At 41.8% G+C, this 12,081-nt stretch overlaps 1 protein-coding gene across 7 annotated transcripts in view; it reads right to left on the bottom strand.

Annotated features, from left to right (window-relative positions):
- Positions 1-12,081, bottom strand: part of LOC140199165 (RCC1 and BTB domain-containing protein 2-like) — a 77,864-nt gene that overhangs the window by 3,323 nt on the left and 62,460 nt on the right. For 6 of the 7 annotated variants that reach the window (XM_072260786.1, XM_072260787.1, XM_072260791.1 and 3 more), the window contains one exon: positions 5,706-5,836. In XM_072260786.1, the coding sequence (XP_072116887.1) occupies positions 5,706-5,836 (131 nt within the window). Of the gene's footprint in view, positions 1-5,705; positions 5,837-12,081 lie in introns of those variants that run through there. The other variant, XM_072260788.1, reaches the window with a different exon arrangement.

Here is a 12,081-nt window from a genome sequence, read left to right as displayed (position 1 = left end):
AGGAAGTGTTAAGTATCATCAGATGTATAATTGTTAATATATTCCCCAGGGTAAGATGAGTTCCCATGAAGCAAGGGAGAAGATAGCTGGGATCCTAATGAAGATGTTTGCATCTTCAGAGACCACAGATGAGTTACAAGAAGACTGTAGGATAACTAATGTAGTTCTATTATTTAAGAAAGGCATCAGGAATAAACCCAAAGCAACACACTCAGACCAATTTACAAACGTACATCTAATACAGAAATTATTGGAGAAAATGCTACAAAGATTTATATACATTTGGAAACAAAGGGGTTGACCAAGCATAGTCAGTATGGTTTTGTGCAGGGGAAATCCTGCTTCACTAATTTGATTAAGGATTTTTTAAATGAGGTAACAAAAATAAAAGAAGAATGGTGAAGACATGGTGGTAGATATTGTCTATATTGTCTGACAAGGTCCTAAATGGTTAATTAGTCCAGAAGCTCAAGGCACATGGAAGGTGGTAGGTGGTATTGGAAGTCTGTGACCTGTGGTGTACTGCAGGCAACCTTGCTTATGATAGACACTCAGTGGCCATTTTATTAGATACAACAGCCAAAAGAGATTGGAGAGATTTTTTTGCTCTGGATTTACTTGGGATATGGACAGAGTCTACAGAAGCAAGGAAAAGTAGCAGTGAGGTCATGGACTCTATACAGATTATAGAGGAAGTGTTTGCTGTCTTGAGACGAATTAGGATGGATAAATCCTCAGCGCCTGACAAAGTGTTTCCTCAGGTCCTGTGGGAAGCAAGTGCAGAAATTGCAGGGGCCCTGGCAGAGATATTTGAATTATCTTTAGTGACAGGAGAGGTACCAAAAGATTGGAAGATATTTAATGGTGTTCTGCTGTTTAAGAAAGCCTCTTAAAAATAAACCAGAGAATTATAAACAGGTGAGCCTGACATCAGTAGTGGGAAAGTTGCTGGAAGCTATTCTGAGAGACCAGATATCTTGAGTATTTGAATAGACATGGATTGATTCAGGATAGTCAGCATAGCTTTGTGCATGGTAGATCATGTCTAACCAATCTTATAGAGTTTTTCGAGGAAGCTACCAGGAAAGTTGATGAAGGCAATGCTGTCTACAAAGACTTCAGCAAGGCATTTAACAAGGTCCCACATGGGAGGTTGGTCAAGTAGGTTCAGTAGCTCGGCATTCAAAATGAGGTAGTAAATTGGACTAGAAATTGGCTTTGTGTGAGAAGACAGAGAGTGGTAGTAGATGGTTGTGTGGCTGAATGGAGGCCTGTGACTAGTGGAGTGCTACAGGGATCGGTGCTGGGTTTGTTACTGTTTGTCATCTATATCAATGATCTACATGATAATGTGGTTAACTGGATCAGCAAGTTTGCAGATGATACCAAGACTGTTGGTGTAGTGGACAGCAAGGAAGACTATTAGAGGTTGCAGCAGGATCTAGACCAGCTGGAAAATGAATTGAGACTGGGCAGATGGAATTTAATGCAGACAAGTGCGAGGTGTTGCACTTTAGTTGGACCAACCAGGGTAAGTGTTACACAGTGAATGATAGGGCACTAAGGAGTTCTGGGAATACAGGTCCATAATTCATTGAAAGTGGCGGCAGATAGGGTCATAAAGAAAGCTTTTTGACACACTGGCCTTCATAAATCAAAGTACTGACTACAGGAGCTGGGAAGTTATGTTGAAGTTGTATAAGACATTGGTGATGCCTAATTTGGAGTACCGCGTGCAGTTTTGGTCACTTACCTATAGAAAAGATGTAAATAAAGTTGAAAGAGTACAAAGAAAATTTACAAGAATGTTACTGAGACTTGAGGACCTAAGTTATAAGAAAAGACTAAATAGGTTAGGAATTTATTCCTTGGAATGTAGAAGATTGAGGGGAGATTTGATAGAGGAGTATACTTAGGGTAAATGCAAGCAGGCTTTTCCCTCTGATATGGGAAAAACTACAAATAGAGGTCATGGGTTAAGGATGAAAGGTGAATAGTTTAAGGGGAATCTTCTGCACTCACAGGGTCATGAGAGTGTGGAATGAGCTGCCAGTGGAAGTGGTGCACGTGAGCTCAATTTCAACGTGTAAGAGAAATCTGGATAGATACATGGTTGGTAGGGGTATGGAGGGCTGTGGGCTGGGTGCATGTTGATGGGAGTAGGCAGCTTAAATGGTTTAGCACGGACTATATGGTCCTGTAATTTTCTGAGTCTATGACAAACAGGAACAAAAAAGGTCCTATAAAAGTCAGGATGTGGATAATGTACTGAATGGATACAACAGCTTTCAATGGAGAAAGTGGAAATATTGAATAGGATCAAAATTGGTTAAACAGATATTTTTAGTTACAATAATCAAAGTAAAGATGGTCACCTAGACCAGATGAGATGTAAAGCAAATTTAAGAAAAGTAGGGATGAAATTGCAGAAATTCTGGTCACACCTTCCAATCCTCTCTCTGCCACAACTGACAGGGGCCTCAACTTCCCATATTTTTATCGTCCCCTTTATTCCACAAGGTTTTCCTGGACCTCACCTTTCACCCATCTTCCACATTGAATAGGTCAATTTTTGCAATTTTCAACACCCCAAAATGATGCTGCTATTATACACCTGTTCCTCTCTTCCTCTTTAAAGCATTTCTAAGGAACCAACCACTCCATGATGATCTAATTCTTTCCTCCATCTGCACTGTGAGCAGAGATTCTCTGAAGCTCTGAGAGCCTACATCTGGAACATTGTGTTCAGGACTGGAAAGATGGGAAAAATTCAAACCTAGTAAACAAATATTGATGATAGTGAGATTTCACAGGAACACAGAGCACTGAAATGGCAATGGAAGATAATGCAGCAAAGTGGAAATTCATGCACTATTATTAACTAAATCACACAATTTTTTAAAGTACACTGAACAACTGGGGACGTAGACACTTGAAACTTTTAAGTGAATATGTTTAAAAAGTAAATGTAATCCATGGTACTTCGAGTAGAGTATAAAATGAAGCCTTTACTAAAGTGGATGAAATTGCTCCTGGACTGTGGCACTCAATTTGGACAACACAAATCAGTAGAGATGGTCAATGCTTTAAAAGAGAAATGGAAGAGATTTTCTAGAATACACTAAACCCGAAGGACTTCAATTCTGTGAGGAGACTAGATTAAATGGGGATTTTACATTAAAGTTGAGAATTAAAGGAGCTTTCAAAGAAGTTTCAAAATAGCTATTTTGAAAGTTTCTTCTTCGTTATTCCATTTCCAGTTGCTGAGAAAGTCAGTAACCAGACAACAAAGTTAATATACTTAAGAGGGTAAAAAGAAGCAGTACAAGGGAACATTTGTTTGCACAGTGAGCTGTTGTAATCAGCTTGAACGGGTAGTGGAAACAGATTCAATGGTATCTTTCATAATAGAATTATATAAACCATTACAACGTGAGAAAATATAGCCTATGAGCCCATCAGAAGATGAGGGAAGATCAGAAGACTGGGACAACCAGTATAGCTAGATCCTTAGGCACTTGAAAGGTACAATATCTACACATGGAGAAAATTAGAATGCTTGGCAGGGCTAGTTTTATAGGAGCGTCTTAAAATAGGGAAGAAATGTAGAGGCAGAGGATTTTAAAGAGAAATTCCATAGAGGGCCTTGGTAATAGAAGGCATATCAAACACAGATGGTGCAAGTTGAACTAGCACATCCAGGAGGGAAGAAGGTGCAGTAACATTGCAGCTTGTAGACCCTGGAAGGGGTGACACCATGAGGGAACTTGGAAATGAGGAAATGGATATACAAACTTGGGCTTTGCTTGCCCAGGGTCCGGAATGTACATCAGTGAGTACAGAGCCTTTATAAATGAGTACAGCTTAGATCAGTGTCCACTTTGAAAAACCTCAAGTTTACAGTGGATAGAACAAGAGAGGCCAACTAAACATTTGATAAAACAAGACATCAGTAAGGAGTTCAGCACCCAAGCTGAAGCAGGTGAATTTGCGGAAGTGGAAAAGGGTGATCCCTGTAGTGATGGTATCATTCAAAGTTCATCTAAGGTCCAGTACATGCACAAGTTCATAACTAGTCTGATTTAGGTTTAATGGTTGCCAGAAAGGGAGGGAATTTATGACCATCAGTGAATGTAGCAGCTGGAGGAATTTGTTTATTCAGTGTTGAACAAATAGCCCATAAAGTTAGAAGCTGCAGAGGTTTCAAGAAAGTTGGTCATGAGGTGGAGCTGAGTGATTCCAGCACACAGAAGCATTTTCAGATGATGTTGCACAGAGACAGCATTGTCAGTGGGAAAGAGGAAAGGGCCAAAAATAGATCCTCAGGGGGAGGTGGAGGAACACCAGGAGAGATAAGACCATAACATATAGGATTTCTAAAGAAATTCCTCCTCACCTCTGTTCTAAAGGGATGCCCTATTTCTGAGGATGTGTCCTCTGGTTCTAGACTCCCCCAACATGGGAAACACTCTCTCCACATCTACTCCATCTAGTGAAATTGAACCAGCCCAGTCAAGTCCTATTCAATGAAATAACTGTGCAGAAACAATGGAAGTTCATTCCATCAGAGCAACAGACATTGAGAAAATTCAGAAGGGACAGTTTGCCTTTGATAGGATGTCATTTGTGACCTTAATAATTCTTCCATAACATCAGAACCTTGGCATCAGCTCACGCTGCTCAAACTCCATTCACGATCTTGATTTTAATCTTTTAGTAGGGTGTGTTAATATAAAAATTGTAGTACAGACTAGTAATCCAGAGGCCTGAACCCAGGGGTTCCAAACCTTTTTTATGCCATGGGCCCTAACCATTAAACAAGGTTGGGAACGCTGGATGGACCAGTGAATTCAAGATCACATTCCATCAAGCCACTCAGGAAATTAAAGTTGAATTAATTAAATAAAGATTAAGTTTTGGAGCAGAAAGAAACAAGGATTGTTGTGAATTAAGCATATCCTGATAGTACAGTAATTGCCAAAGTTTACATCCGCTTTAATCTTACTGAAAGGCAGAGCGTGCTCGAGTACCTCAACCTCTTCCTTGTTCATTTTATGACTGCGGGACAGAAGGAATTCTGATGGTAAGAATAAAGGCTTGGAATTCCACATTAATTGACCTAAAAAGTTCTGTGTTTCTCTCCACATATGCTATCTGACCTAATGAGATTTTCCAGAAACCCCTGCATTTATCCAAAGAAATAAGGACATATTCCAGAAGTGGAGTCTGGATAAGGAGTGGGGCTGTCAAATAATAAATTAAAAATAAATATTAATAGTATTAAATGTTAGTAATATTAGCTAATGTAGTAACCAAGAAAGGAAAATAAGGTGTTTAGTGGTTTATTTGAACATATGTTGCCTTGTATAAGATGAGCTTAGAACAGACAAGACAAGAGATCAGAGAAGTGATAAGGAATTTTAGCTTCAGAATTACAGTTTCTTCTTCCAGCAGAAGAGATTGTCAAGATTTATGATAGAGGGAAACATCAGATGGTTCAAGGATGAAAAGATGTTCAAGGTGAAGGAAATAATTGGCTAGCCCTCACAAACATATGTCACATCTCAGGTCGGCCGAATGCCCTCCTTCATTACTGAAAATACTGCAATGAACTGAAAAGATTTTCACTTTATTAATTTAATGAGGTGGATAAAAGGATTATAATGAACATGTTGAACATGAATAGTTTAGTCTCGATCTCCTACCTTTGCTTGGTTTTTTACTGCAGCAGAGAGTAAAGTGATGGCATTCTCCACAGAAATACCTTGTTTAATGGTCTGCTCACAGAGCTTCTTCAAGCTGTTTTCTCCATAAAATGCAGCCAAATCCAAAAGGCCTGCAAGATGAAAAGCAATAAAAATATATCATGCAAACAAAAGAAGTTCTTGCTTTCAAAATAGAACCAGCTTGTTTTTCAATTGTTTCTTTTAATTAATTGTTCTTGTATTCCCTACACCCAAGTATCACGGAAATGAGGGAAAATGCTTAGCCACATATTCAAATCATTCAACTCTGCAAACTACAATGAGAGCAACATTTACAGGAACTTTAACTGATCTTGAATTATTTCATCATCCCTTCCTCCCTATACAGTTGAACTACCCATTGTGCTGCATGTTCTAGCTGGCACTCAGAAATTAATGGGCAACAGGCAAAATGCTGGAGGAACTCAGCAAGTCAGGCAGCATCTACGGAGGGGAATAAACAGTCAACATATTGGACTGAGACCCTTAATCAGGACTGGAAAGGAAAAGGGAAGAAGACAGTAAGAAAGTAAGGGGAGGGGAAGGAGTACAAGCTGACAGATAATAGTTGAGAGGGAAGATAGGTGGGTGGGTGGGGGGTGGAGGTTAAAATGGAGGTGATAGGTGTAAGTTGTAGAGGGCTGATGAAGGAATCTGATAGGACAGTGGACAATGGAAGAAAGGAAAGAAGCAGGGGAACCAGAGGAGGTGATGGGCAAGAGAGGGTAAGAAGGGGAACAGAATGGGGAATGGAAAAAAAGGGACTAAGGTGGTAGAGGAATTACCCTGAGTTGGAGAAATCTATACTCGTGTGATCCGTTTGGAGGCTACCCATACAAATGTTAGGTGTTATTCCTCCAAACTGAGTGTGGCAATAGAGGAGGCCATGGGTCACCATGTTGGAATGGGAACGGGAAGTCAAATTGAAATGGGTGGCCACTAGGAAGTCCCTCCATTTGTGGCAAATGGAGCATAGGTGTTCGACGAAGCAGTCCCCCAATCTATGCCGGGTTCCACAAATATTGGGTCATACTGGGAGCGCCACATAGAGATGACCCCAACAGCCTCGCAGTTGAAGTATCACCTCACCTCAAAGGACTGGTGGTGAGGGAGGAGGTGTAGAGACAGGTGTAACACTTGTGCTGCTTGCAGGATTAACTGCCAGGAGGGAGATCAATGGGGAGGGACGAGTGGACAAGGTTACGTAGACAGCAATCCCTGCAGAAAGCCTAGAATGGGGGGGGGTCGTGGTGAGGGGGAGGATGGGAAGAGGGTAAGGTGTACTTAGTGGTGAGATTCTATTGTAAATGTGGAAGTTACAGAAAATGATGTGTTGGATACAGAGGCATGGGGAATGGTAGGCAAGGATTACTTACCTATCTATATAACGGCGGGAGGATGGGGTGAGGGCAGATGCGTGGGAAATGGAGGAGGAGAGTGAGGACAGCATCAATGATGGAGGAAAGGAAAACCCCATTCTTTGAAGAAGGCCAAGTTGGTCCATGGCCTCCTCTAATGACACAATGAGGCTACTCTCAGATTGGAGGAGCAACACCTCATATTCCATTCAGGTTATCTCCAACCTGATAGCAGGAACAGTGATTTTTCAAACTTCTGGTGATTTCCCCCTTCTTTCTTTCCATTCCCCATTCTGGTTACCTTCTCCTCCCCTGCCCATCACCCACCCTGGGGCCCCTCCTTCTTCAATGGTTCACTGTCCTCTCCTATCGAACAGTGACTTCTTCAGCCCTTCACTTCTTCCGTCCATCGTCTCCCAGTTTCTTACTTCATCCCTCCCATCTTCCCATCATCTGGCCTCACCTATCACCACCTCCTTTCCTCATCTTCTTATTCTGGCTTCTTCCCACTTCCTTTCCAGTCTGATGAAGGGACTCAGCATGAAACATCAATGGTTAATTCCCCTCCATAGATGCTGCCTGGCTTGCTGAATTTGACCTGTCACTCTCTCACTGCTGCCAGAGGAAGGTGCCTCGTTTGACTGATCTCTCTCTCTCTCTCTCTCTCCCCCCCTTCTGCTTAATGGTGTCGGATTCTTGGGTTTTTGGCAAGGTTTAATCAATGCAGTTTATGGATTGGTCTTTGCAGTTGGTGTTTTTTTTTACTCTTTTTTTATTGCTAATTTGTGCAGTCAAACGACACAGCACTAACTGAGCACTCCTGGACCGTTGCAATGACTGTGGTTTGGTGTTTTACATTCTGTGTTTCTCACTCGGTTTTTGCTATTTGTGCAATTTGTTCATTTCTGTGCGATGGGTGTTTGAACAGATCCCATGGTGTTTCTTTGTTTCGTGGCTGCCTGTGGGAAGATGAATCTCAGGGTTGTACATGGCATACATACTTTGATAATAAAAGTACTTTAAATCTTTTTGAATTTTTGAATTCCTGTAGCACTTTGAGTTGATCAAAATTTCCAGCACCTGAAGAATCTTGTGTTTACTCAGAAATGAATACTGCTGGGAGAGCCAAGGTGCCTTGAATTACCTGCCTCTTCTTTATTGTCCACTGATAACTCAACCATTACCTTTCTGATGCATTGTCGATCTACACAGTGATCGCCCCGAGATTTGTTATCCACAGCATGCTCTGTCTCAAGAATGGACAGCAGCGATGTCACCTGTTGCTCAAACTCTACAAGATGATGATCATTCCTGACTGAACCTGCATATCCTGCATTGCCTCTATCAAATTAACACAACGAAAATATAAACAAAAAGCTTAAAATACTCCTATTGTTAAATTACTGCTTTATTTTCCCTGATAGAACTTAATAATTTCCTATTTGGTTACTGAAACACCTAGTCTGTCTCCCATCCTCCTAATAAGTTCACTGAATATTCTGATTCTTACATTCTTCTTAAACAATCCATGTTGCCCATTTTGTGCAAGCCAAGTGCTCATCTTGGTAACATCTAACTCAATGAGCCTGGATACAATCAAAGGGCAAAGCTGCACTAGGCATGGAAACAAGCCTTTTACCGAAATGCTTCTGTACCATTACTGTTAACATCTTGAAGGCGAGAATGATAAAGTGCCAGAAGAAATGCAAACAATGGGAACTATGGCAGCAATTTGAGAGAGTTCTTAAAAATCATCCCATTAAATATTGCACCCGGAAACCAAACCACGTTAGTGGACTCAGTAGCTGTGTAAAACCAGAGCCAGCTGCCAGAGTGAGAGAGAAAGAGGCTAAAAAAGAAAGCAGAAACGTTAACAGAACTAAGGGCAGCAGTGAGGAAAGGGCCAGAAAGAAATCGAGAACTAGCAGTGTCAGGATTGAAGGTGGAGTAAAACAAAACGCAGTGCGTCACCATCATTAATACAGATCCAGGGGAGCTCAGAACGGATCAAATGAAGAGGATTGGGTAATTGAGCACGAGGAACAAAAAAGCATGGCACGAGAAGGTGTTAGTGGTGGGTGATATTATTAAGCCTGGCTTAGGTTAATCCTATGTTTGACAGTCTGGATCACAACAGACCGTCATGTAGAGATATCTTGCACCTCAGGGTACACCTGCAACGTAATACCGCTTCTGGGCAACACACACAACATAAGGGAGGAACTCAGCAGGCCAGTAGCGTCTATGGAAGGAAATACACCGTCGATATTCCAGGCTGAGACCTTTCGTCGTGAGTCCTGATAAAGGGTCTCGTCTGAAACATCAGCTGTTTATTTCCTTCCATAGACGCTCCCTCACCTGCCAAGTCCCTCCAGCATTTTTTGCGTGTTGCTCAAGATTTCCGGCATCTACAGAATCTCTTGTGCCACCGACTCAAGAGGGGCCCTTTGTGTAATGCTGGGAACTGTTGAGGTGTTTTTGTATGATCTGTGGCCTAGACCACTCCGAGACTGCACAACTGTACATTCTCCAGCTGCTAGCCCCAGGAAAGTCCAATTACTGCCAGCAGAAGGGATGTGAACACTTACAAAAACGGATCTGAAATAAAAAATAAAATTGCTTTAAGTTCAAGGGTGAATATAGAGGAAGAGTAGCAATAGAATCATTGTTGACCACCCTGATCCAAGAACCTAGGGATAGAGCTTATGATCTGAAACTGGTGAACTTATTGATAAGCCCTGAAATTTGTAAAGTGCCTATCCACAGATTAAATGCCATTCCTGGAGTTTCCACTGAAGGACTTATGTAAGAAGCTAAGGTCAAAGAGGGGTTGGAAGACAGCTGAAATAACACCTAACTTAAACCTCAGGGTGTTGGCAGCATACTGAATGGGGGGGGTGGGCGGGGGGTCTAGAAAACGCTCATCCAGTCTGCATAATACGGAACATACTGCAGGTTGAACAGGGAGTACAGTATAAAGATTGTAGTAATCATTGTAAATTGTTGTTTTACCTTGACAAGGACGGTTCAGCACAGCTCTGGATTTTGGGAAGGGAAGAGGAAAAAGGACAGACCCTTGTCAGGGAAGGGATGCCGTGCTATGAGTCACTGAACCGTGCATCAGGGTGTTGCAGAGAGCTCTCACTGTTTCTGAATGTTGAAAAGGAAAGTGACATCACATGTAATTTTGGGAAATGGCAAAAGATGATTCACTGAGAGTGAGGCAAGTGAGAACAAGTGAAATCATTTTGTGGTCCAGGGAGTGCATGAATCATATAGAAAATAAATCAGGTTGAGGAAGTTATGTTTGAAGTAATGAAATGGGGTACAAGTGTCAGAACTAAAATATTGGTTCACATAGCAATAGGCTGACAGGAAACGTGGTCAATTAGCGATGACAGTCACTGGACACATGGTGAATACTGGTGTCATTCTGCACCCCAAAATAGAGATAGCAAGGACATGGGTGTGTGAGAAGGGAACAGCAGAACTGCAGTCATTAAATTCCCAGCAAAAGAAGAGGTGGAAGGACCCAAGTAAAGACAGGAATGATGATTTTTTTTTCCACCCATCCCAGGACAATGGAGGTATAGCTGGGAGTAGTCTGGGTTGCTAAAGCAGCCTATTCTTATTGGAAGTGAAGACTCAAGGAAACGGACTCATTATGACTCAGCCAGGCAGAGGAGGGAAATGTTCAAAGCAGACAGATTGAACGCATGTTCAAAGGCTGAGACAGCTCAACATGACCCCTGTTGGGAGAAATGCGGGTAATGACAGGACTGGAAAAAGTCAGGTCCAGGGAACAGCAAGCTGCTGAAGTGGCAGAACATATCACAGGCACAGACGGCAAGAGGGGGACAAGATTCACGCTAGGACGAATGTTCTGTGGGTCAAGAACAAGCTGAAACAGAACAAGATATCTTGTTTCTAGATTTTGGAAAGGTGAAAGCAATGGCACAGTTAGTTCACCAAATAACTCTATTTCCATAACATCCTACCCCAGGGGTCCCCAACCTGTTTTGCACCGCGGACCGGTTTAATATTGACAATATTCTTGCAGACCGGCTGACTTGGCGGGGGGGGTGTTAATCACGACCGGAATATAGGTGGTAAGTCAACTATAAGTCACTTATAAGTGGCTAATACACTCAATTTCATTTCTAAAAGGGTTTATCTAACGAATTTAATATTAAACACAGCGCATATTTTCCTCGCATGAATATAGTGATAAGTCAATTATAAGTCACTTATATAAGTCAACAGCATCATAACATTTTAAGTAACATTTGACTATTGAACACGCAGCGCAGATTTTCTCAGTATGAACATATAAAATCATTGCAACACACCAATATGGCTGAATCAGTGGGAGCCCTGGGCTTGTTTCTCTGCAACAAGACGGTCCCATCGAAGGGTGATGGGAGACAGCGATACTCGAAGGGGGTTCCCTATGTAATGACCTCACGTGTGTTCAAGTTCCAACAGTGGGCGTGACAGGGAATGAGGAAAGGTGCAGCTGACTCATATCGTTTCATATTGCCAAATCATATTGTTTCCTCGCGGCCCGGTAGCACATGCTTTGCAGCCCGGTGGTTGGGGGCCAATGTCCTACCCCCTAACTATCCTTTTAATGATAAAAGATTGAATTTGGGAGGACAGAACATTGTAGGTTCAAAGGAAGGTAGGTCAGAATGACAGAAATACCTATCAGGATTACAAAGGACCACAGTCTTCAGACGGTTTGGTTTGCAAGGTGATCTGCAGTTGGGGTCATGACTATAGCAGTAATAATGAGGGGCTGGAATTCATGGGAAAACTTTTCAGGGCTACAAACAGTGGGGGGAATCCATTTCCCATCAGCAACAATCCTCAAGGGTAATAGGAATGGGTGAATGAACCATAACATTTGTCAGGATGCTTTATTGGAAAATGTGACTAAAATTTACCAGATAAAATAAGGAATTAAAAAAAATAGTGAT

Source organism: Mobula birostris, chromosome 6 (genome assembly GCF_030028105.1).
Source record: "Mobula birostris isolate sMobBir1 chromosome 6, sMobBir1.hap1, whole genome shotgun sequence".
Lineage (NCBI taxonomy): Eukaryota > Metazoa > Chordata > Chondrichthyes > Myliobatiformes > Myliobatidae > Mobula > Mobula birostris.
This window is presented reverse-complemented; position numbering and strand designations above follow the sequence as displayed.